This window comes from Anoplopoma fimbria, chromosome 18 (genome assembly GCF_027596085.1).
Source record: "Anoplopoma fimbria isolate UVic2021 breed Golden Eagle Sablefish chromosome 18, Afim_UVic_2022, whole genome shotgun sequence".
Lineage (NCBI taxonomy): Eukaryota > Metazoa > Chordata > Actinopteri > Perciformes > Anoplopomatidae > Anoplopoma > Anoplopoma fimbria.
In genome coordinates, this window is record NC_072466.1 from 6,472,163 (window position 1) to 6,498,694 (window position 26,532).

At 40.8% G+C, this 26,532-nt stretch overlaps 2 protein-coding genes across 2 annotated transcripts; one reads left to right on the plus strand and one right to left on the minus strand.

Annotated features, from left to right (window-relative positions):
- Window positions 1-400: 400 nt before the first annotated feature.
- il20ra (interleukin 20 receptor, alpha) lies at window positions 401-4,350 on the minus strand. The gene is made up of 8 exons (XM_054619064.1): window positions 4,244-4,350; window positions 3,395-3,518; window positions 2,740-2,948; window positions 2,465-2,640; window positions 2,233-2,377; window positions 1,808-1,944; window positions 1,097-1,395; window positions 401-1,064 (listed from the first exon to the last, which is right to left on the minus strand). Exons 1-8 carry the CDS (start codon window positions 4,290-4,292, stop codon window positions 401-403), a joined length of 1,803 nt encoding a protein of 600 aa, XP_054475039.1. The 5' UTR covers window positions 4,293-4,350.
- A 1,129-nt stretch (window positions 4,351-5,479) lies between these two features.
- Window positions 5,480-24,622, plus strand: med23 (mediator complex subunit 23). The gene is made up of 30 exons (XM_054618172.1): window positions 5,480-5,666; window positions 6,402-6,433; window positions 6,642-6,729; window positions 6,823-6,947; window positions 7,348-7,459; window positions 7,678-7,776; window positions 7,900-8,001; window positions 8,092-8,161; window positions 8,856-8,968; window positions 9,077-9,172; window positions 14,470-14,676; window positions 14,991-15,134; window positions 15,258-15,403; window positions 15,541-15,786; window positions 15,942-16,084; window positions 16,281-16,455; window positions 17,129-17,292; window positions 18,190-18,314; window positions 18,445-18,650; window positions 19,109-19,289; window positions 19,387-19,557; window positions 19,727-19,943; window positions 20,124-20,233; window positions 20,554-20,680; window positions 21,030-21,195; window positions 21,337-21,409; window positions 21,504-21,718; window positions 21,835-21,955; window positions 23,367-23,498; window positions 24,016-24,622. Exons 1-30 carry the CDS (start codon window positions 5,616-5,618, stop codon window positions 24,235-24,237), a joined length of 4,179 nt encoding a protein of 1,392 aa, XP_054474147.1. The 5' UTR covers window positions 5,480-5,615; the 3' UTR covers window positions 24,238-24,622.
- The last annotated feature ends 1,910 nt before the right edge of the window (window positions 24,623-26,532 follow it).

Consider the following 26,532-nt stretch of genomic DNA (forward strand, 5'->3'; position numbering starts at 1 on the left):
CCAGAGTAATGTTTCTTTGTCACAGTTTTTGTACTTCTACTGAATCAATGGAACTCACAAAGATTTTGCAATCTGTCTACAAAAAAAAAATCAGGAAGAATACTGTGAATGACGGTTATCCCTAAGAAAATAATTGATGAGTGAGCTACATTTTGCTCAAAACTTAGGTGAACACAGATCATTTCCTTCAGAGTTGCTCACAGTGTGACATTGATTATTGTGATTTGTTTATTATATAAAGTTATGACATTCACAGGTATGAAAGTAACCCGACTACAGTACTTAGTGCTCTTAAATAAAAGTGATAAATCATGCTATTGATTATAAATGTATAATATAAGTGCAGAAGAAGAGTTCTTTTTGTTGTTAATAATGGGGTAAATCTATTGATGAACATCATCTACTCATCCATCGAGACCACCAAGTTCCATCTGGTCAAAAAGTCATCCCCGTCCACCCCCATCTCTCTCTGCGCCTCCGCCTTTTCCTCGGACCCTTGTCTTACAAATACGTTTTCCAACCTCAACCCAACCTCCTCCTCCTCCTCCTCTTTCTCCTCCTCCTCCCCCCCCTGTTTCTCTCCCTGCATCAACCCATCCATCATTGGCAACACTAGTTTCCCGGTCTCTGGATTCCAATCAATACATATATTTGCCTCCTCTTCCTCATCTTCCTCTATTTTGTGTGCTGCAGCCATTCTCAGAACGCCGTAGTCTTCTGGTAAGAAATCGGACTGGTCGGAGCGGGAGGTCGGCATGTCTCTGGTGTTCTGAGAGGCATAAGAAGAAAGAAGTGGCACCTCCTCATTTTCACTTCTTCCATCCTCCACGCCTCCATCTGTTCTTACTCTCCCCTCTCCGTCCATCGCTTCCCCCATTCCACCCTTGCTTGTTGGTAGATTTAAGGGCATTCGGAGGAGGCCGTTTTGTTGGGCTGTGCTTATGAATAAACCTTGAAACCCTCCATCCTCCTCCTCTCCATCCACCTCTCGCATAGTTGCTCCCTGAAAAGACAGCGGAGTTTGCGTCATCGTCCACGCATGCGCTTGTTTAAGTGTGCTCATCTCTTTCCATGTGCGTCCGGGGTGCGGCTCAACTGTCTTTTCTCGTAACTGTGAATGGCTGTGCATTTCTGATCTTTTCCTTTCAGATTATTCCCATCTTCTCTTCTGTTAGCGACGCCGATAAACCCGTAGTCGACTGAAGAATCATCCCAGGTTTCCTCGGCCTCTGGTAGTGTTTCGGGGCTCTGGGAAGCGTATCCTGGTGGGCGATGTGGGAGGTGATGCGGGCGCTCGGTCCACGCAGGGTCTTTTGGTTTGATGATGGCGATGACCATGAGGTTGGGTTTCTCCGGGGGAAACGTCAGAACGGGCGGATGAAAAGCAGGCGGGTTCTGGAGGTTCAAAGAGAAGGTGTTTGGCATTAAATGATTGACCTTTTAGCTTTTGATTTTTTTTTTTTACCTAAACATTACACAAAATAGTCAAAGCTGTAGACACAAAAATGAAGTCAGTGCTTAACGGTTAAATCTGTATCAGCAGAGGCAGAGATATCTTGACTTTTAGTCTCTAGCATGGGTTAAAAATCCCAAATCACAGCATTCCACTTTGCCTTTAACACACCTTTTTGTTACACCCTCTAACTACTTTTTTTAACAGGTGCACAATATGACCTGGGATTTACCGGAAATAAAAAGGGTTAAAAAGTCATTTTTCATTTCATCTCAACTTTAAGAGCATTTTATTGAAAAAAATAAATATAGTAGTTAAATTAACAGCGTGTGTAAAAGTGTGTGTATGCATTACCAGTATGTATGGGCTCTTCTGTCCTTTCCCCGACAGGTAGCGGTGGAGAAGGTAGCCAACCACCCCCACCATACACACGCACACAGACGGAACAACAATACCCACAATCACCCACTTCAGCTGGGCAATCACAGGGTCTGGAGGGAGACGGGGGAATCAGGATAAAGTCACAAAAAAAATACAAACATAGATATTTGTAAAATTACATAAAGGAAATATGATGTGGAACACAAAAAAGATATCATAACTCATTGTATACAATCTAAAATGCCAAGTTATCAAGCTAAAAATCTAACGGATTCACCAACAATAAAAGACTCAAACATAATTTAATCTTTGGCTTTTGTTCCATGTTGAGTCATATTCCTTTCTAACCTGTCAAACAGGGAGCAAATTATTCACACAGACGCCCTTAATGGTTATACCTTGAGGTGTGGTTATGCAATGCAACGCCGAGGACTGGCATATGGCGGGCATTGACAGGAAAGTCGCCTTGGCAGAGAAGCAGTACTCTGTGCTGTACTCCATCAGTTGGTATTTGTACGAACTGGAGGCCACTGGGACGTGTAGCTGCAAACATGCAAACATAAAGATGCTTGATTTAACAGCCAGTCTCTGCAAGGAGGGTTGGATCATTTTGATATATTTTTTACTCACTGTTTTGCCGTGATGCCTATCTATAACGGAGAGGTGGTAAGTCATCTGGGGGTATAGTGTCGCCATGGAAATCGCTGGGATGTGATTGTTAGGCTGATATCTCATTGGTCCCTTCAGAGTGATGATGGCGTTGCTCTCCTCTATTTCCACAGAAACCAGTGGAGGGCCAAAGCTAACTATATAGATAGAGCAACATATTTAGTTTGGGGTAGGTGAACATGTTATTTAGCGTTTCCATTTGTGTCACTTTTAGACAGAATGTCACTTTAACTTACTCTCCGTCTTTGGATCGAATCTCCTCTGTGTCACGGCCCATGAGGAGGACGCTCCAGGGCTCACGGCACGAACCCTGGCATAGTATCCCTGCTCCAGATCCCACGTCTCATTGCTCAGATCACACCAGCTCTGCACAATTTTTGTACACCGCCACACCGCCCTCCAGTTGGCCTTTCTTTCTTTGTTGCCCTTAACACTTTCCCCGTAGCTAGAAAAAAAAAAAGAAAGAGCAGACCCACATAGATCAGACGATGACCAAGTTCCTGCAAAAGCTGGGACAATATAATGGAGGGAGTGAGCTCAAAACACACTCCTTTTCCTTGTGCATTTCCTCCCTCGAATAAGGAGCTTCAGTTTACACAAGTTATATGTTAGATCAAGTTTCGTTTTTCTTTTGCTTCTGTCTTTCTTTTTTTTCTCTGCTTCTCTTTGTCTGTAAACTCCTTTGAGACTTGCTGAAGAAAGGCCGATATGAATACATTCAGTTTCCTTATTACCAGGTAAAGTCCAACGGTCCCTAGTTACAGTAATGTGCACAAAAAGGAAAGAACCTAAAGTATATGCAACGTGGAAGACAATACATTTGTTCTCAGGGCCACTTCAGTTAAATAAACTAATTTTATTAGCATTTTTGTATTAAAACTCTTTACTTACATGGCATATTGTACTGTAAATTGTGTGTCATGTGGTGTGCCACTTCCTGGGAACCATTGCAGCACATTCCTTAGATTGACTGAAGAGAAGGTCACATTGATGGGGCTCGGCAGAGAGGAGGAGACTGGGGAGAACCAGATTGAAAATGATAAAATACAAATTTAATATGAACTCATGTTTGTCATCAGAATTCCTACAAATTTTGCGTTACCTAATGCAATGTTACTTTTTGAGGAGACTGGTTATCTGAATTAAACTTCCTCTTGTATTTACGGTATCACAAAAGTAATTGCTAATACCTCTTATTGTTGATACTATTGGCTTATCATAAAACACAATAAAATATAAAGGAGTACGTTAATCAATGCCTTAGCAATATGCATAGTAACAAATGCTATTTCGACGTTTACTTAATATGAATAAATTAAGTCTTTATTGAGGTGTCATGCATGTAACTATGGCCATCCTGCGGAGGCTTAGTGTGTTAATAATATTTGCATAATGTTTCCAATGCAGGTTATAATGATGAAACAGATTGTGTTATGATCTCCTTTTTTAATTAGGTACTTGGATCAACTGACCTATTGTTTAAACACCATAAACCTACATGGAAAAAACTAAATATGAGCACTAATAAATCATATCTGCTCCACAGTGAGTTTCAGGTCAGTCAATGATTTACTGAATCTGCACATTTCACTTGATGCCATAATTAAAAAAAGAATCAGAGTGTTATCAGAGTGTTACACTTCATATAACTTTAGCTGATACTTAAACTTGAATAATTGGTAAAGAAATGATACAAAATCAAGTTATAGTTCTCGTAATGTTAGATTAATTCAGTCATACCTGTACAGTGCAGAGCTCCCAGGTGCAGGAGGAGTATCACTGTCCACATCGCTGGAGGAATCGCTCATGTTTTCACAATTTCACAAGAAACACCAACATTTCCAACCCAGCTGATCAGCCTGAGAGCTCGATGAAAAGAAACCAGCCAGAGCAAACAAAACGCGTTAAGAGAGGGTTAAGCCGGTGAAGGGTGAACTTGAACGACAGCTACAGTAATGAAACACCTGCTGATGTTTCCGTGTATGAGGAAGGAATGTGACCTCACTTGTTTGTGAACATTACACCTGTGCAAGTGTGTGTGTGTGTGTGTGTGACTCATATAACCAAGACTCGTAGCCTAGCAATTGTTTGTAAAAGTATACTGTGTTAAAAAGAAAAGTTTTTAAAAGTCCTGCAAAAGTGAAAATCCCACAAAAATTGGCTCTATATTATTTAATAGTAATTGCTAGTCTGTTTCATATTGGCTATTTCCGATACTTTTTACAGGGTTGAGTAGTTTTATATATAACAAAGCAAAAATATTTTAATTTTTTTAATGTTTTGTATATGTAGTAGTATTATTTCCATCCCGTATTATTTTTATTTAAAGCTGTTTATCTTGCCCTTTAGTTTTTTTTTGTTTTTGTTTTTTAAAACTAAGCCTCAGTATAATTATTAAGCTTTCTAGCTTTTGTTGTTGAATTAATGCATTTCTGAGTATCTGTACGTACAGAACCAGTCAAAAGTTTGGACACACCTTCTCATTCAATGGTTTTTCTTTATTTTTTACATATGACGTCAATGAAGTCAAAAGTTTGGACACACCTTCTCATTCAACTACTTTGAAGAATCTAAAATATAAAACATATTCTGGTTTGTTGAGCATTTGTTTGTTTACCACATAATTCCACATGTGTTCCTTCATAGTTTGGATGTCTTCAATATTAAAAAAATGTAAAAAAATAAAAATAAAGAAAAACCATTGAATGAGAAGGTGTGTCCAAACTTTTGACTGGTACTGTATCTTTTATAAAAACTGTATTTGTATCTTCAAATTCACACAGGGCTATATTAGAGAAAAACACCAGACTTAACTAAGTATAATTTGTAAAAGACATGCTGGATGTAAGTAGTAATTATGGACACTCTCACTGACATAATGATTAATTACACAGGAATTAGGGGATAGGTTCCGCATCACGACGACACGGTGAAGCGGAACTGTTCTTCTTGTGTCTGGTGCGTCTCCGGATTGTTTATGAGGTTGCACGTCCCGCAGCGCATTGATCCCAGTGCCTGTTAGCATTTAGCTCGTCGGTAGCGTTATCTGAGGAACTTGCTCGTTTTGTATGATGGTTCGCTGAGAAAAAAACTGACTCTCATTAACGCAAACATGGCGCTGTCGATGGAGACGCAGCTCCAGAGCATCTTTGAGGATGTTGTGGTAATTAGTGTCTTTATTTACTGATGTTGAAGCTAACAGTAGTTAGCATGTCAGACAGTGTTAGCCTCTTCCTTTTATATGTGCACTAATTAAACCTGCTGTGCAGATGAATAAACCAAAAAACATATGTAAAGTTTCATAGCATCTGCACTTTAATAAAGCAATCCATATAAAAAATATGAATTAATAGCAAAGAGTGATGTTTGTGTGTCAAAATAAATTGAGCTTTTAAGGCTTTCTGCATTGTGCATAACCTTAAAGTAAAGGTGCATTGAATTAACACGCACTTAGCAAGTTAATTCAATGCACCTTTAATGTGCAGACTTGCATAATTCACCTTTACAATGTAATACTATCTTATACTCATCATTTTTTTAAAGTAATGTTGCTTCTGAACTACAAGTTTGTCTTTGGGGGTTCATTGACATTGCCATGAAGCATCAGTATATGGGCATAGCACCTAAGTTAGATAAAGAAAGTAGTATCCTCCTATATCTGTGTTTAGAGAGCATATACTCCCTTTAATCTGAGCAAAGTCTGGCATATGACTTGCATGTTTACTGAGCTACAGTCTCTGATTTTGAGGGAACAGAGCAGATCACTGTTTTTATTGGGATTACTATTATTGTGTAAAGCTGTTAAACTACAGAAGAGAGTTTATTTTTTATTTTTAATTAAAACATTTGTCTTGCACATAATCTGTTCTTAATTCTATTTTTCTTCTCCTCTCCTCAGAAAACTGAGATGATAGAAGAGGCCTTTGCCGGGTAAGATGGATCCAAACACGCTCACACCTCCTGTTGTTGTTTTGTTATTTGTCATTAAAGCAGGTCTGACTAGTTGCCCATTAGAAGGAGCAGTGTCGATTTGGAGTTGCACGTTTTATGTCTTAGCAGAAGAAACAAGAGTACGTTCAAATGCAAACTGTGAAATTGAAATGCTGTTGTCTGAAATATCAATTGTGTTGTGTTTTAGGATGTTTATGGACACTCCGGAAGATGAGAGGACTAAACTGATCAGTTGTCTGGGAGCCTTCAGGCAGTACTGGGGGACTCTGCCACAGGTGTCTAAACGCACATAGACAACCACACGCTTTCACACAAGATGAAACAAATGATTGACTGGGTGTATAAATTCCCTCCATGTCTCTCTGCAGGAGTCTCATGAACAGTGTGTGCAGTGGATAGTGCGGTTTATACACAGCCAGCACAGTCCCAAAAGGATCTCCTTCCTCCATGACTGTCTAGCAATGGCTGTGGAGACCAGTCTGTTACCGCCCAGGTACACACACACACACACCCACACACACACACACACACACACACACACACACACACACACACTTAAGAAGGCCTACAGCATGTATGAATTTAAACTCTGGGGTTTAACAGAATCTTATTTTTTACAGTTAATTTGTTTCTGTTTTATTGGTTGTTTAGGATGAAATATCACTGTCGTATCTTGCGTTAACATATAAATAGAATACATTAATCATCCTTTTGGTTTATGATAAAACTGTAATAAAAAGTATTCCTTTTCATTTATATGATACATAAAGTCTCATTAACATGTATCTGCAGTTAATCTGTTTAAAGCTGTGACATAACACAAATGCATTGTGTACACTCTTATGTATTATGTCAGTTATTTGTCTCATCTAATGAATCTCGTCTCTCTGAAGGATGGTGTGTGTAGCTCTGATAAGCTCCGACAGTTTGGAATGGGAGAGGACTCAATTGTGGGCGTTAACTTTCAAACTGATTCGCAAGATCATTGGAGGGATGGACTACAAGGTCTCACACACACACACACACGCACACGCACACGCACACACTAATACACAAGTACAATCATAAGAAACCACAGGCTTCTGGCACATTTGGATGTGATTTAACATGTTAATCTCAAAGTACCTCAAAAATATCTGGAGACATATTGCCGTTATCTCTGTTGTTGAAGTTTAAGTCTTCCATCACCCGATATGTTTTCATGTTATGTGTGTGTTTTTTAGGGTGTTCGAGACCTGTTGAAAGCTGTACTGGATAAAATTCAAACCATTCCGACCACTGTGAGTTCAGCTATAGTCGGACAGCTTCTGGCCGCCAGAGAGGTATTTAATTTCACTTGTTCAATATAATTGTTTATAACGTCTTTATTTTTTAACTTTTTTCAATAAAAATCTGTGCGCATACCATATCTAACACTTTAACCTTTTACTCTGTGTGTATTCCAGGTGGTGGAGTACATCCTAGACAGAAATGCCTGCCTCCTGCCAGCATACTTTGCCATCGCAGAAATCAGAAAAATGTATCCAGAAGGACAACTATCACACTGGGTAAAGTCAAGTTTCTTCTGTGTGCGTCACATGTATATAATAGATCCCCCTGTTTTTATTTTCTATCTTTCTCTACCTTTCTGTTTGTAGCTTCTAGGCAGTTTGATATCAGACTTTGTGGACAGTTTCAGACCAACAGCCAGAATCAACTCTATCTGTGGTAAGAGACGCATAAACACACCCACGCACTTACATTACAGTCAGTCATTTAGCAGACGCTTTTATCCAAAGCGACTTACAATCAGTAGTATATTACATATCATTACATATCATTCACCCATTCACACACTGATGACAGGCTACCATGCAAGGTGCCACCATCAGACTCTAACTAACATTCATGCAACATCCAGTCCACACCGATGGCAAGCCTTCGGGAGCAACTTGGGGTTAAGTGTCTTGCCCAAGGACACATCGACTGCTGAAGCCGGGTATCGAACCACCGACCCTCTGATTGGAGAACTACCTTGCTCTCCACTACGCCACAGCCGCCCACTTACGAAACATTAAAAAAAAGATATCAAGTTTTCAGAGTTCTGTTGTTCTCAAGAGTTATTCTTCTTCATGCTTTGCCAAAGCTTTAACTAAATCCATTTTTTGAACCAAAATATAAACTAAAGTTGAAAAGGAAAATTGTATCTAAATGGTAAAAAGCTGAATATTCCCAACTTTAAAGACACGCAAAATCGAGTTTCCATTGAGCACTCTGTGGCTAACCCAACTCTTCCATTTATGACACATTGCATGCCTTAGATTATGATTGATAGTCCTTCAGTGAAGTTCATAATGTGACTCATATACTACATGTACAATGTGTCTGTTTAGTCACTCCCCATGTGTGAATGTGTCCACAGGGCGGTGCAGCTTGTTACCAGTAGTGAATAACAGCGGGGCCATCTGTAACTCCTGGAAACTAGACCCCACTACTCTCCACTTCCCTCTGAGAGGCATGCTGCCGTTTGACAAGGTATCACATTAACACATGTACTGCACAAGCATTTACACACACACACACACACACACACACACATGCACACAGAAGCAGTATTAAAGTGTCTGTTTTATTTATTTAAAGGACCTGTTTGAGCCACAGACGGGCTTGCTGCGCTATGTATTAGAACAGCCATATTCAAGAGAAATGGTGTGCAACATGTTAGGACTCAACAAGCAGGTAGGAAAACCTTTTCTGCTACGTTTCCTCCGTAGCTTCTCTACCAGGCCCTCCACCTGCACTCACTGTTTCTCTCCCTTTGACTCTCTTTAGTGACTCTTCCTTTTCCTTTTTCCATTGTCCCCCCTTACTGATCCTGCTGTTCCTTTTCCATTGTTCTCCTTCTTTTTCATTCTCCTCTCTGCCGCTCCTCGTCTGTCTTTTTTCTACTTGACTTATTCTTTGACCTCCTCCTATTCTGCTCTTTCTGTTTGTTTTTACTCAATTTCTATTCTTCATATATTTATTTTTTTCTCTTTTTTTCTTTTTTTCTTTCTTGTGTGTCTTCCCCACCTGTTTTTTTTTTTTTTTTTTTTTAAAAAACACCCCTCTCCTCCCTTGTTACCCTGGTAACACAGCTATATAATACCATATGTAAAGCAAGCCAATGCAGTGAGCTTGACCCATAATGCACTGGTGTTCGTTTTCCCTGTTGGGTTCATGCAGTTTCAACTCAGCCCAGCTCACTGAGCATCTTAAACACAGTCTGCCCGGCTCTCAGAACGTTTGTGGCCAACACAATGCGATGAATCAAACCTGACCCAGACCTCCGATTTAGATTTCCCCCTCTGATTTCAAATATGAACAAATGACACAGAATCCAGTTTGTCTGTTTGAATCGGCTGAGTTGATGCTAAGTGTGCTGAACAGACAGTGAACAGCCTAGCTCCTTAGTCACCACTTTCTTTCTCTCTCTGTCTCTCCTTTTTCCCCCCTCTCTGTTTCTTTCTCCTTCTTTCTTTGTTTCTCTCTCCTTTGTCCTCCGGTTGTGTGTTGTGTTTGTCTGTCTCTCTGCCATGCGCTCTCTAGACTCTGAACATTGCCCAGGTATGTCGTTGTTTCTCTTCCTGGTCACCTGACCTACCAACTAACCAGCCCACTGGACATTTTTTTTTTTTTTTTTTTTGAGGCACGATGACGTCATATAAATTGGAAACTGAGGAAAAAAAAAAATAAGAAAAACTGAAAGATGGAGTGAAGAGAAATGCTACAGAGCTTGAGATGGTCACAGCAGGGCTTTGTAGAGACAGATGTGGAAAGAGACAGATGTGGCCAAATAAATACTGGGCGGGTACACAAAGTATGACATGCAGCAGCAGGTTGATCAATGTTTAGGGATCATTAACCATGGATGGTTGTGTGCAAAGTAGATAGTTTTCAGTTGCATCTGTTTGCTTCATGTGCTACCTTATCTCTGCTTTTAATACAGCAGAAGAATAAATACACAATACAGTAAAATGTATTGATTAAAGCCTCAGATGGCAAATATTTCCTACTAATATTCAGAATCTGTATATTAGACAATATTCTGGGTAAAACAAGTAACCCCTCCCATAATAGAATTCCTGTCAAATTGTAATAATGCACTCTTTTATGACGGGAAATAAAGCCATTGCTAACGGATCAACGTTAATGCTCATAGAGTGGCAATAGCAAGTTAGATGTCAGTTGCTTAAATTTTTTCAGAATTTTTTTTGCAATATTGGAATTGCTTTTTATGTACATGTTTAAAATTCTCTAATCTGTCTTCTAGTATTTTTATTTGTATCTGATTCCCTATATTATTATGTGTATTTGCCGTGCTGCGGTCAATGACCAATTTCCCTAAAATTGATCAGTTAAGATTTTTTTTTTTTTACAACCCTGGATTGTCCTGAATGTCAACTGAGCTATCTGACACTCATCATACAGGTTTTATTTCAGACTGAGACAGTTATAGATTCTTAGGACTTTAGTTTTTTATCATTAAATTCCAGCCGTCTCTGCGGTTCCAGTTAATCAGCTGACATCCAATATCTCTGATTTAAAAACCCTGCTGTTGACATTTCAAGTCCTGCTGCACTGCATGTGTGAATGTAGTCTGGTCCTTGCCTGTTGTCAGTGAGGTCTTCTCGTGTCTGACCTTATGCTGCTTTCTGTTGTGCGGACCTGGGCAAAACTACTCCATTTAAACTAAATAGTGGTATTGACTCATTTAGCAATATAGTTTGTTATGCTTTGAAAATTGGAATTCAAGTTTACTGCAATAGCCAGGCAGTAATCACAGGAAGACCAGCTCTACCTTCTATGTCATTTTCAATGTGTTTACTTTCAGGTAGGGATTGTGAGTTGGTGGATCTTATTGATTTTCTCATTGGCATGTCTTCTTCTTCCAGTCCAACTTTATTACTATGCAACTTGTGCCATCCAGTCAATTAAATGCGTCAGCGAAAATGATAAAAGTTCGTAAATTAGTGCTGTGCAATTTGCAGCGTCCATGCTCTGCTAACTTCACTTTTAATTCCTTTTAATCTATTCTCCAAAGAGTGCCTCTTGTCTTCTCCGGTTGGAGATGGAGTGATACTTCTGTAATTACAAAGTTCACTTTGAAGCAGCGCACAAATTTACATAGCACTCGCACAGACGGCTTAAAAAGTAGAAGACATGGCAAAATGTGGATTACACAAAATTATTTTTCTTTTGATCGGGGTTTTGCCCAGGTCAGCCGATGTGTGATTCTCATTGGTTGTCTGAGTGGATGAGTGGACTCTGACCTGTGTTGTGTGGCGCTCATTAGTCGGCGAGTGGTTGATTTCTTGTCTTGTTTTTTGCCTCCAGTTTGTACCTTTTGCATCGCGGTTTTTACATTCTTCATTAATGGTACTGAGCCGCAAAAATGAACTACAACCTACAGCGTCTCTGCACATTCATTTAAACAAGACTTTTATATGCCGGTCGCTAAATGATCAAAATGATTGAACACGCCTAAATAAGAAGCTTTCCTTTTTTTTAAGAGAAATAATGGTGCTCGATAGGATCACTACAGTTTTAATTAGTTTAGTTTAATTTCCTTCAAACATTTTATTGTTCTCAACTCCTCCGTTTTGCTGACATTATTTATTAATAATTTAGATTAATTCTACTGAGAGTGGCATTTGAAGCAAAAGGTCATTAATTCCTTTAGCAAACAGGATGCCACTTCAAAACACAGCCACACAGTGAGTGGCAGACGGTTACTTGTTTCACAGTTAATAACCAGTATCCGATATTTACTACTGGGAAGAATATCGGTTGAGAGACGGTAACCTTGAAATGCATTTGCTCTGGATGCACATCGGTTTTCCATTGGTTGACTTGGTTTGTTGTAGAGGAGGTGGATTGTAGACCGGCCACACTGGTGTGCTTTCACTGTTTGCTCTGGGATGTAACTAGGTGAGCCATTGGGCTGAATCGTTGTACAGTAGACGGAAGATATTCCTGTAAATCCTCCTCCTCTTTCTCTCTCTTTTTCTTCGTTTTCCTCTTGCCCTCTCTCTTACTGTGTTTGCATGTGTGCTTGTGTGAGTGTGTGTGTGTTTGTTTGGTGGCAGAGGAAGAGAAGTGATGGTCAGCCTCTAGAAGTTTCTCTTCTTCTACCCAATCACAACACCCCCCCACCACCACCACCACCACCACCACCGTCCCAAACCCGTACGCCTGCATGCAGGGTCGTGTTGCACTGTTTGGTTTGGTGTTTGGTGTTTGCTGCTGTGCTGCTGTTCTTCGTTATATTGGGTTGCCGTGCCGTGCCGTGCTGTGCTGTTTTTAATTTAATTTCTTGCCGCGTTGTTTCCCAGCTCTGTGAAAAGCGGCTTTGTTAAGAGATACACACTCCTCCTTCTGTCTGTCTGGTGGGTGAAGTTAAGCTCCCCTCCCTGGGTTAATAGGGAAATGTCAGCAATGGTACTATTTCATGCAACTCAACAATTGAGCTCTGTCAATAATGCGATAAAGACTCTTAAGACACGCTTTTTTTTTTTTTTTTTTACTTAAACGCAACAAAAAACACTTCATCCAACTCTCTCTCACTTTTCCATCGTTGTCTTCCAGCAAGAGTCACATTACTCAATAACAAACAGAGCGTATCAAGCAAGTATTTGTTTAATAACTTATTTCTCTGTAGGGTTCTTTCCATGATGTTGTCACACACTTTTAATAACAATCTGAGCCTTTCAGTGGCAACAAAGAAGTACTTTATTTAGTGTAAATAAGTTGACAGTGAGGCATTGCCCCGAGTTTAGCGGCTGCCGTCTGCAGCGTTATTGCTCAATACCGGAGCAATTTAAAAATGTTGTCCCCATCAGTCACGTAGACACAAAATCATGCAGATATAGTGTCTAGGTGGAAAAATACCAAACCTGTCTTCCCGTCACTACCCGCCTCCCTGTCTCCCCCTCTCTCCATTCTCTCCCTTTACACCATTTTTTCTGACCTTCTTTTCATTCCCTTCCCTCCTTCCCTCCCTTCATCCCTCTTTCACCAACTCCCCTTCACATATGGAAGTCTCAACATTGTTGCCTCATGAACCCCAATGATGTTCACACATTATCTAGTTCTATAAGGAAATATTTTGTTCCTACATGATTTGATCATTCCAGAAAATCAGGTAATACTACCAAGACTTGATTTCAGTTTTACAATATATTTCATTAACAGTATTTACATCATTTTAATTACATTTCCTTTCTTTATTTATATGGTAAACGCACATAAATCGACATGTAAGTGTGGCGTGTTAGCAGATTAGCTTGTTATCAACTGCAGTCCATTAGGAGGATGTTCTAAAACCAATTACATTCTCCTAATGTTTATATTTATTTGTCCGGATTAGCTTGTAAGTTCAGTGCTAATTGACTGCCGTGTGTTTAGTCTCGAATATCAAAACCACCCTCGAGCACACGAACCGTTCTCTGTAATTGATTCGCCCGCTCCACGTTAAACCTTCAAGTTTATTGATGTAACATGTTTCGTGCTCTGGAGCCGTAGCAGAAGATTTGACAAATATCTCACTGGTCTAAAATGACACACTTGGCAAGTAACTGGAGCTAAGTGGACACTTAAGTGATTCACCCGTTTCCACGCAAAGACATGACATGGAGATTACCAGAATAAGTGGAGATAAAGGTAAATGATTTACCCAGCTGACAGAAGCAGGAAGGAGATGCCGTACTGCATGCAAGGGGTGGGAAGAGATGTTTTGTAAGTCGATGTCTAACCATTGTTGGAGCATCTATTGACATGAAAATGTGTATATGATAAAGTAATAATAATATAAGTAATTTAACCATGTTCTCTCCCACATTCTCTCCCTCCCTCTGTCTTTCTATGTTTCCCCTCACCCTTTTCTCCTTCTGTCCTTGGACGTCTTTCCCTCCCTTTCTCTGTTTAACTTCCTCTCTCTCGTGCCCACTTTTTTTTCCTTTTATCCTTTTAACACTCCCGTCCCCGTCCCCCATCAGCATAAGCAGCGTTGCCCGGTGCTGGAGGAGCAGCTGGTGGACCTGGTGGTGTACGCCATGGAGCGCTCCGAGACCGAGGAGCACTTTGACGCCGACATCGGAGGAACCAGCCAGTTGCTGTGGCAGCACCTCTCCTCCCAGCTCATCTTCTTTGTGTTGTTTCAATTCGCAAGCTTCCCGCACATGGTGCTGTCGTTACATCAAAAGGTAAGGGGGGGAGATGGCACAGGAATGAGGAGTTAATAATCCAAATAATGAGTAAAAAGCATTTTGTCTTGATTTGGAAATGTGTGAAATAAGTGTTATCAAAGAGGAAAAAACGATCCATTAAAGATAAATGTAGAACAATAAGCCAAATAGACTCAGTTAATACAAGCTATCTGGTCTTTATTGCTCTGAAATGTAGGTAAAAACTAAATGAACCAGAAAATGACAAGGCAAATTCAAAAGTGAGAGTTTAAATGATAAAAACATTCATCAACTGATGTGACCCTTGTTGCTGAGTTGGTCTTCCTCTATAGCTTGCAGGTAGAGGTCTCATCAAAGGGAGAGACCACCTGATGTGGGTCTTGCTGCAGTTCATATCAGGAAGCATTCAGAAGAACGCCTTGGCTGACTTCCTGCCTGTCATGAAGCTTTTTGACCTGCTCTACCCAGAAAAAGAGGTACACATCTGCCAAGCACTGCTTTTGGTTCACTACTATCACTAGTGCTAGTGCTAATGATCAACTGTGACAACTTTATAGGCGGTGTCGTCCGATTCATCCCTGTGTTCTCTCCCTCTCCAGTGTATTCCAGTTCCAGACATCAACAAGCCCCAGTCCACTCACTCCTTTGCCATGACCTGCATCTGGATCCACCTGAACCGCAAAGCTCAGAACGACAACTCCAAACTACAGATACCCATCCCACACTCTCTGAAACTACACCACGAGTACGCATCTTTAAATATCGGAACCTGAAATACATCAATAAATACCACAACTTTAAACCCAAATACTGCACCCAGTTAATAGTTGAAATAAAATGTAACCACTCATGTTTTCTTCTTCCCTCTCTCCTGTCTATTAGGTTTCTCCAACAGTCGCTGCGTAACAAGACTCTGGGTATGTCCGACTACAAGATCGCCCTGCTGTGCAACGCCTACAGCACCAACTCCGAGTGCTTCACTCTGCCGATGGGCGTCCTGGTAGAGACCATTTATGGAAACGGATCCATGAGGATCAACCTACCCGGCACCAACTGCATGGCGTCGGGGTCCGTCACCCCGCTGCCCATGAACCTGCTGGATTCACTCACAGTGCATGCAAAGATGAGGCAAGAGGAAGAAAATGACTTACAGATGAATTACTGGCAAAAAGAAGATGATTTAAAGAAGAATAGACGATGCATTATACAGATGGCTACACGGATAATTTATCTAAATGCGTCTCTTTGTCTTTCTCTCTCTGCGTCTGTTTGCCGGCCTCCAGTCTGATCCACAGTATCGCCACTCGGGTAATAAAGTTGGCCCAAGCCAAGTCCAGCATCACCCTGGCCCCCGCACTGGTGGAAACATACAGCAGACTGCTGGTCTACATGGAGATCGAGTCACTGGGCATCAAAGGATTCATCAGTGAGTTACAGAAACATCTTTGATTCACCGTTGGTTGAAAAGTTGCAAACTCTAGATTCAAAGTGTAATGTGCACACCTCACTTCTGTATCACATCTTTATGTTCCCAGAATAATAATTGTAGACTGTTACAGGAGCGTTATAACTTAACCAAATGTGTCTCTTGTTGAATAATGTGAAACTCTCTGTCCGTTCAGGCCAGTTGCTGCCCAACGTCTTTAAGTCTCACGCGTGGGGAATCCTTCACACGTTACTGGAGATGTTCAGCTACAGGATGCACCACATACAGCCGCACTACAGAGTCCAGCTTCTGAGTCATCTGCACAGTCTGGCTGCTGTGCCTCAGACCAACCAGAACCAGCTGCATCTATGGTAATGTGTTCATATATTCAACATAGTTACTGAAACTCAGATCAACCTCACAACACATGTGATTGTTTAAGTAAACAAACCCACCAGGACTGCATTGTTTTCTGTCGTGGCAATTTCTTTTGAACAAAGCACAAAGCAGCACAGTCAAATTAATGAGATGCGCAAAAGACAAAGGAGAAGCCAGTTTTCTATACACTGGAGACTGTTTAGTAAGAGAGAGAGAGAGTGAAAGACGGCATCTTGCAGAACAATTGAGGGTAAGGTAATCTTATTGTGTCCTGTTCTTGGATGCTGCTTTCTGTTTGCAGGGACATAAAATGTCTCTCTTAACAGGGAGGTAAAACGTGGGGTTTCTTCACATTTTCTGCCTGGTCACTATGATAAAGTATTTAGTTAGCTGGGTCATTGAATGATAGGTAAAAAGGGCTGGAAGAATGCTTAAGATCTGGAAATTTAAATCACAGTTCATATGGTGGTTTACATTTGTTATCCTTTAAATACATGTAACACCTGGTCAAACACAAGCTTCACAACATTATTTATTGCAAAGATATTGTATAAAATTGTACATATGTTTTCCTCCAATGAAGGCAAGTAAAAAAGCACAACGAGACAGTCATCAGGGTGCTAACGGTCTCTCTCGTCGTCTGTCTCGCTGTCTTTGTGTCTCCAGTGTTGAGAGCACAGCTCTGCGGTTGATCACAGCTTTGGGGAGTTCAGAGGTGCAGCCACAGTTCACCCGCTTCCTCAACGACCCAAAGACGGTTCTGTCAGCCGAGTCTGAAGAGCTGAACCGAGCCTTGATCCTCACTCTGGCCAGAGCCACACACGTCACAGGTAGCACTAACTCTGCTTTTACTTATTTAGATTAATTGTTTTTCTTTCATCTTTTTTTGAGGCCATTTTTTTTACTCTCTGTCTTTTTCTCTTACATGTTTGTTTGAAGTTCAAGAGCTTAATTTGTTCTTATTTTGTTGAAGTAGCAGTAAAAAACAACAACAAAGAGCAAGACACACTAGTTAAAAATGCAACATACATAACTAACACATATTAAAAAGACATATAAATGTTGGAGACTAACCCAAAGCGCTCTGGGCGCTTCTGCACCAGCAGGTGGAGCTGTATGGTGTTGAAAGAAAAATGAAAAATGTCCAAAAACAACATCAATCTAGCATGTTTTTCCTTCTCTCTATGTGCCTGTATATGTAGTTGAATAGAGTTATGTAGAAGCCTTGTGCAACCTCCTGTTTGTCGATATGCAAATGTAGAGTCTGATTGAGATGTTGCCGAGTAGTCTTTTCTTTTTAATCAGTTTTTCCAAATAATTTCTTAACTCAAGCTGTCGCCAGTCTGTCGTCATTCACTCAGAGTTTTTGGAAGGTTCTTTTTTTCAATTGGAGCCTTTGCAGATAGTTTCCATGAATAAGGAACTTTCTGTTGACAGAATGAAGAATTTAAAATATAATGAAGATAGAGGCCTAATGGATCCGCACAGTGAGTCAGCTGCCAATGTTTTCAGACATGTGTCAGACTCACAATGCTCGAAAATGTTCGTTACACCATGTACAGAAAAACGAGAGATGAAACGACTGGAGTTAGTAGAAGTTTCTTTGCTGAAGTTGTGGACATCAAATCTATATTTCTGTCGGTTTCCTTTACCTTTTGTGCATGTTTACCCTTATGTTCTCAATCATATCTTTTTTTCTGAGTATCCTGCTTTTTGTCTGTGTGTAGACTTTTTCACAGGGTCTGACTCCATCCATGGGACTTGGTGTAAAGACATCCTCCAGACCATCATGAACTTCACGCCTCATAACTGGGCCTCACACACACTGTCCTGCTTCCCTGCTCCACTACAGGTGCACTATGATCACTATGGCATGAACGACACTGTCATATTAAATTCTACTTCACCTCAAATCAGATGCATTAATCACGATATCATGACTCCAACCTCTCTCTCTCTCTCTCTCTGTGTCTGCACCTCAGGCGTTCTTCAAACAGAACAATGTTCCTCAGGAGTCTCGATTCAACCTGAAGAAGAACGTGGAAGAGGAGTACAGGAAGTGGAAGTCCATGGCCAACGAGAACGACATCATCACTCACTTCTCCATGCAGGGCTCGCCCCCACTGTTCCTCTGTCTGCTGTGGAAGATGCTGCTGGAGACGGACCACATCAACCAGATAGGCTTCAGGTGTGATGGCAGGATTTTTGTGTCTCTACAGAAACACTTTCACAGAATCCACTCAAACATGCAATTATTATATAGAGAGACAGACATATTCTACTAACACAGTCTATAAAAAGTGTAGTTTTTAATCTGATCAACAGAAAAATATATTAAAATAAAAGTAGAGCTTTATAAAACGGCTTATATGAATTCTTAACACATAGCACAATCTAAGCTTCCACCATTTTCCCATGTGTTACATTCAATGTCTCAGACACTACAGAGTGCCTTTTGATGAAGCATGTGGTAATGAAAGCATGTTACCACTGATGTTCAGGCATTTTGTTAAAACTAATTGGCATGAGGTGGGGGGGGAATTCCCAAATCACTGGACGACATCTGTGGCTAATTGATCCAGCGGGACAATACAAGTCTTGTTTCGAGATGAGGGGCTAACTGCCGCCTGATTTTGTGTCCCTCAGGGTCCTGGAGCGCATCGGGGCTCGTGCACTGGTGGCTCATGTGCGAACGTTTGCAGACTTTCTCGTCTACGAGTTCTCAACATCAGCCGGCGGACAGCAGCTCAACAAGTGCATTGAAATACTCAACGACATGGTCTGGAAATACAACATAGTCACTCTGGACAGACTCATTCTGTGCCTGGTGAGAAGAAACTTTATATTATAATTTATATAAATATATATATATTTATACTATGTACAAGGTCTATGTGTCTCACTTCCCTTTCCTCTGCGTCCAGGCGATGCGGAGCCATGAGGGCAATGAGGCTCAGGTTTGCTACTTCATAATCCAGCTGCTGCTGCTGAAGCCCAACGACTTCAGGAACCGAGTGAATGATTTCGTCAAGGAGAACGCTCCTGAGCACTGGCTGCAGAGCGACTGGCACAATAAGCACATGACCTACCACAAGGTACACAAACACTCGCTTGTGGTTGTTTTGTTTTTGTCAGATGTTAAATAGTAAATTTACACCCTCACCACAGAAGATCCATCTGATTCAGACACACCTCATAAAACAGTGAAGCCAAGAGAGAAACCGAGGTTTAGAAGTCAACAATTTATTGCTCTTTCTTTCCTAGAAATACCCAGAGAAGCTGTACTTTGAGGGACTTGCGGACCAAGTCAACCCTCCCATGCAGCTCCAGCCTCAGTACCTGCCCATCTACTTTGGCAACGTGTGCCTTCGCTTCCTGCCCGTCTTTGACATCGTCATCCACCGTTTCCTGGAGCTTCTTCCTGTCTCCAAGTCTCTGGAAACACTGCTGGACCATTTGGGAGGGCTGTACAAGTTTCACGGTGAGTGAGGTTCACTTAAAAATACACAGAGATGAAAGAGGGAGAAGGTTCGGGATGAGGAAAAAGTGATAAATTACATGGATTAAAGGGGAGGAAGGACCGCCTCCTGGTATGTGAATTAAATATGTAGATCATTGTTTGTGCACACTGATGTGTATTTACTTCTTTGTTTGTGTGCAGACCGCCCAGTCACCTATTTGTACAACACACTTCACTACTACGAGCGACATCTGAGAGACAGAACCAACCTGAAGAGAAAACTGGTGCACGCCATCATGTCTTCACTGAAGGTAGGCAGAGGGAGATTAAGGAAGTAGGACACACACACACTGGAGACAATACCTCATCATATGACAGCTTGGAGGGTGTATTATTTATCAAAACCATACATGTGTCTGGCATGCAGTCGTCCTTGTTAGTCTCTCGTTTTAGTCTTTTGTGTATATATATTATATATATATATATATATATAATATATATATATATATATATTATATATATATATATATATATATATATATATATATATATATATATATATATATATATGTATGTGTGTATATGTAGTTAAATCTCCAGCGTCAGTCATATTATGTTTTTTTTCTTCTAGGACAACCGTACCCCGGGGTGGTGCCTTAGTGAAACCTATCTGAAGTTTGGCATGAACGCCAGAGAGGACAACGTGTGGATCCCTGATGACACCTACTACTGCAAGCTGATTGGACGCCTGGTGGACAATATCCTTCATTAATCTCCCCCTGTTGGTAGAACACTGCCCTCTCTAACTGACCCTGATACTGGCTGATAAAAAGTCATGAGCCCCCTGAGGTGCCTGAGTAATACCTTTACATCACTGACAATACTTCTAGTGTCCCTTAGTGCCTCTTTGCTATAAAGTCTGAAAGATTGTGCTTTTACTACTTAATTTAATCTCATTTTATTGCAGCTTTTACTACAGAGCTAAAAACACAAGATGGAAGTGGTTTCTCGTGGATTGGTAGACAGAGTATTAGCATTTATTGATGCATCTGTTGAACCTCATTTCCTCCACCAGTGACTTTTATCCTCCCTAACTCTCTCTCTCACCGATGGCTGGCAAGTCACCTGGTCCTTTCCCCAACTGTGACTGGAGGTTCAACGAGTTCCCGAACCCGGCGGCCCACGCTCTGCACGTCACCTGCGTGGAGCTGATGGCTTTGGCCGTGTCGGGGAAAGACGTCGGCAACGCTCTGCTCAACGTTGTGTTGAAGAGGTACGGTAGACTTTAGACTGTGAGACACCCATATTTTCAGAGTTTTGGTCGTAGTGTTGTATTAATATTTCTGTATGTGTGTGCTGGTGAGATAAGGGTTTTAGGTGTACAGATGATTCAAAACATGTTTTCACTTTTCAGCCAACCTCTGGTTCCCAGAGAGAACATCACAGCTTGGATGAATGCCATTGGACTTGTGATAACCGCCCTTCCTGTAAGAGTACACTCTCACAAACGACTGGCATAACTATTTGATGAATTCAAACCAATATTGTTCACCATGACCACCTCCATCTCCCCTCCTGCAGGAGCCCTACTGGATCGTTCTCCACGACCGCATCGTGTCTGTGATCGGCTCTCCGGTTCTAACATCAGAGACCGAGTGGGCTGGTTATCCCTTCGCCTTGCTGGACTTCACAGCCTGCCACCAGAGCTACAGCGAAATGAACTGCAGCTACGTGCTAGCATTAGCGCACGCCGTGTGGCACCACTCGTCCATCGGACAGCTGTCTCTGATCCCCAAGTAAGGAAGTCTTCCTCACTCTCTGTCCTATTACTCTCACCATCTCTTCCTTTTTTATGCTCCTTAATCCACATATAATTTATGGTTCTCATGTCATCATAAATTTGTGCGTGAAGGTTCCTGTCGGAGACGCTGAAGCCCGTCGTGCAGACAGAGTTCCAGTTACTCTACGTGTATCACCTGGTCGGGCCGTTCCTGCAGCGCTTCCAGCAGGAGAGGACACGATGCATGTTGGAGGTCAACACAAACATTTAACCAAAAATGACAAGTGAAATAATAACATAATAATTATGATTTAAAACACATAAAATGATTCACAGTAATGTTCCCGTTAACTTCAGCTCTATTTGTTTAGCTTTACAATTACAGGACCCGTTGAGAACAGGCCGAATGCTTGGTCTTGTGGTTTTGCTGCCTGCAGCTTTCTCAAGAACTGCTCATAAAAATAACTTCACTTAACATATTTGTCTCACAAACCCAAAGTAACGGTTACTCAAAGTCAGAAACACACAGGAAAAATGCCTCCAGTCTAGTACATGGGAGAACAACACAATGGGCTGACTATACTGGCCTGTGTCCCCCAAACAGCTATCGATAAAAAAATATTTATTTGTGTTTTCTGACTCACTGACTCCGAAATAACTTACAAAAGGCCCCTGAAGCATTTAACAGATATGCAACTCAACCGTATACTACTTACTGTGTATTTATACTACAAATGAGAACATTGTACTACTTTATTTACCTGACAGAGAAATGTTACAGACGCAGATTCAGACTTGTCACTCATTTTATATAATAATTGAAATATTATGCATTATTATTCCTTAAACTATCCAGCATCAAAGCATTCAAAGCTCCACCTGTAACAGATAAAACATTCATCCAAAAGTTAATGGATTATAGTAAATTATGCTGATAATGTGTATTTTCCTCTTCAAACATTTGAATGCAGGACTTTTTGGTATTTATATTTTACTTTAGAAACATTTTGGAGTACTTGTCATACCTCTGCCAATACTCTTATTGCTAGTTAAAGAAAGGGTGAAAAATATACTAAGACAGTGTTAGTCTGGGGCTCACAAATCATTAAACCTGCCCCTGAAAAACACTCAGCAGGTAATAAGTATTACATATTTATAAGCTATTTTGCTGGCGATAAATGTATTAGTGTTTATAAGTTAGTATGAAATTTTACACCAGAAAAATAGTGTTTCTCTCTTCACCCAGGTTGCAGCTAAATCATTGTTCCATTGGAGAAACATACCCTGGTTTCATTCTGCTTCCAGTTGCAAATCTGCTCGTGTTGACTCGAGGCTAGGGAAGAGGAGTTTGGTTGTAAATGGAACTGCAGTTAATGAGCTGCTGTCTGTCTGCTTCGTACGACATGTTGGACTCAGTCTGCGAAGCCTTTAGGCCCCCCCAGCTGCTAAACAGAATATTTGTGCTTGCAAAGTTTATTAATATTGAAAGTGTCCAAATTGCACCAAATTTAGACACTGCACTCCATTGGGTCCCCAACAACACGCCCGCCAAGTGTGAAGAAGATTGGATGAGCAATTCTCGAGATATGCAAAAAGACATACGGACAGAGAATCCTTGCTTCATAGTAAGATGAAAATTTGTTTGTATTTGTGTGTTTTTTCAGATCGGCGTGGCCTTCTACGAGATGCTCCAGGCGGTGGACCAACACTGCCAACATCTCAGCTACATGGACCCCATCTGTGACTTCCTGTACCACATTAAATACATGTACACTGGAGACAGCGTGAAGGAGCAGGTGGGTGTCCTTTTATCAAAATGAAACAACATTTCAAAAGCTTTTTATTTATTTTTATACAACGATGTTCAGTAAGAAGATGATACAGCTAAATAAACTGATGAAAAACTACAAGTGGAGACAATTGTAGAGCTTCGTTACACAGACATTAAGTAAGATGACAGCTGTGAACCCGCTGCTCCTCAGGAGACGATCGTGTTCATTTTCCAATTTTAGCTCGAATCTGTCACCACCTGTGTAGAAAGACAATTCCCCTCTGGTGTCCAGACTTGACACCAGAGTTAATTAGAGTACCGTAGATTAGAGTACAGCTCCACTGTGCTTGAGGCGTGGACCAGTGTAATTAATTAAAAAGACAAAGCCGCTCTTCAACACAGAGCTACGTGTGTTGTATTTATTAGTGACGAGATTCAAAAACAATTATGAAAGTGATGCACGTTGACCTGGTAGTTAATTCGTCTGCATCTGTGAATTCAAATCTGTTCTTCACTTCGTCTCGCTCCATCTTTTTCTCTAGGTGGAGAAGATCATCATGACTCTGCGTCCGGCCATGAAGCTGCGACTGCGCTTCATCACACACAGCAGCTTGATAGAGACTTCATCGTCAGCTGCCACAGCGGCCCCCACTTCCTCCTCCTCCTCCTCCACCTCCACCCCTCAGCCCCCCACCTCCTCACTCTCATCGTCCTCTGCCGTCGCCTCCCCCTCCTCCGCACAGCACGCACACACACCTATGTAGGTAAACACACAGTTACAATCATGACAGTGGACTTTGAGTTGGATTTTGGTCAAAGTAAGGATTCAATGATGATTATTGTACTTTTATAAAACAAGAAACATGAAGAGCTAGTTGTATTTACTGAGCCTGAATCACATTTACAAAATTTCAAATTGTCGCAAAGTGAAAAATCCTGAATCATTTGACAGAATTCCGTGGTAATGATTTACTTCAAAAGTATCTCTTAAGTGAAGAATCTGTAGCTCCCTGTATCTGCTGCATTCAGAAGGGTCACAAGGACAAAACATTTCTTGTTAATATCATGGCATCTTTTTTATTTTTCTGTTTGTAGTCAACTTTTATATTGTACATTATTGCTAGGTTATTAAAAAAAAGATATTGGTAATCTGTGTTCTGCTTTTTATTGATACTTTCTAGTACCTGCGTTTTTATATATATATATATATATGTATATATATATATATATATATGTGTGTGCGCGAATTAGCAACAAACAATGGCAAGGATTTATTTTTCAAGTGGACTTTGAATCATTACTTGTGATTATCTGGGGAAGGCGTCGTCATTCAGTGTGAGTGTTTTCCAAAGCACCCGTCAGTCTTTGAACTAGTCCACCTAAAATCAATGTTTAGTTTTTGATGTTGTCTTCTCTTGGTTCTCTTTGGAAAAGCTGCTTTATTTGTTTTGCTGTTCAGCTAACCCTCCTCTCTCACGCTCAGCCAGATCATGACCTGGACGACCCAGTTTCTCAGAGCGCTGAGCTAAGCTACTGTGTCATACAGATGACAATAGAAGAACATAGTGGCCTGACTGTCTCCTGTAGGGGGAGGCAGACATTTACAGTTGCCTTCAGTCTTCCCTTTTAAGACTGGAGCACTAAGAGTGAGATGCTTTACAGACCCCAGTGGCCCCATTCGATTGTTTCCCTGTTTTTCTGCCAGAGGAACAGATATCCATTTAATTTGGTGGAAAGCGTAGCTTTGAGCCAAGAACATTTAGGTTCTTGGCGGAGAGTTGATCTGGGATTTTTGCCATTTGACAGTTGGCAATAAAGCTAATAGTGAGAGGAAGACTTGTTTCTAAATCCCGGGGGTATATTTGTTGTCAGTAAATCAAATCATAATCAGAGTGTTGCCTTTGGTTGTTTAAAGGAAGCACGGGATTTGAGGCATTGATGTTGCTTTTCAGTCAAATTCTGCCAAATCAGTCAAATCAAAACTTGTTATTTTTGCGAAACCTGTGGAATGTTATATCTCTGTGCTAAAGTCTAAAATAAACATGTTTATGTTTAGCAAATTACATGTTTCGCTATCTTAGCATGCTAACACTGAGCACTAAAAAGGACAGCAAATTAATAATTTTCCTGTAGAAATTAAAATTTTGACCTTTTATGATAGCACTTGATAAAACTATAAAGCAATTCCACCATTAGATACATGCAGTATGTTTTTTAGGGTAAAATCCAAAAAGAAAAAGGTACTGTCTGTAATAGCATTCGCTGCTGTTTGATCATTAGATGATAAAGGTTCAATGTCATAGAATACTAGTTTCATTTAATTTTATTAAAAAAGTCACAGTATAATATGAGCTCCATCCTGAGCGCTTCAAAGGAGCCAACAGAACCTGCCACCGAGGAGCTTTTTGACCACCTCCGTGAAGACCCATCCACATCCCTGGCACTCTACCTCCTCTACAGAAGACATGTGGGTGATCTTTCTACAGCTCGACCATATCTGCAGTTCTCCTCCCCTGGTGAACAAAGCCTGAGCTTAGCATTGCTTTCCCTTTCTGAGTCACCTAACAGTTGAAGAGTGACTTTCGGTTGGCCTGAATGATAGTCTGGCATAGTCTCCCCGATCTCCTCCCACAAACATGTTTTTGCTTTGGCAACTGACCAGCTGCAGCCTTCTGTCAAACCGGTACCTACCTGCTGATTTAGGAGGCCCTGGGCCAGTCGAGCCCAATAGGCCGCCTCCTTCACCGCTGTTGTTCAGTTTTTTAAAGTCATAAAAAAGGGCTTGTATAAAAATCTATAAAATTCATAGTATAATATTTCAACAAAAATCATAGTATAGTACGTCAAAAACAGTCATAGTATAGAGTCTCAAAAGTCATTAAAAAAATGTAACGAAGTCATAGTATGGACTGTCTTAAAATATATTACAAGGTAGCAATGTAGTGTAGTATAGAGTGTCAAAAAATGTCAATTAAATAATGCATAGTGTAGTATGTTGGGGGAAAAAAAGTCACAGTATAGTTTGTTAAAAAAAGTCAAAACAAAAGTCAAAGTATATA

Coding starts and splice junctions, on each gene's coding strand:
- il20ra (XM_054619064.1), bottom strand. CDS start 4,292: ATGTGGACAGTGATACTCCTCCTGCACCTGGGAGCTCTGCACTGTACA. Junction 1,396..1,807: donor AGAAGAGCCCATACATACTG/GTAATGCATACA, acceptor TTGAACCTCCAG/AACCCGCCTGCTTTTCATCC. Junction 1,065..1,096: donor CACAGTTACGAGAAAAGACA/GTTGAGCCGCAC, acceptor CACATGGAAAGA/GATGAGCACACTTAAACAAG.
- med23 (XM_054618172.1), top strand. CDS start 5,616: ATGGCGCTGTCGATGGAGACGCAGCTCCAGAGCATCTTTGAGGATGTT. Junction 15,135..15,257: donor TGCTCTACCCAGAAAAAGAG/GTACACATCTGC, acceptor CTCCCTCTCCAG/TGTATTCCAGTTCCAGACAT. Junction 21,196..21,336: donor CTCAACGTTGTGTTGAAGAG/GTACGGTAGACT, acceptor TTCACTTTTCAG/CCAACCTCTGGTTCCCAGAG.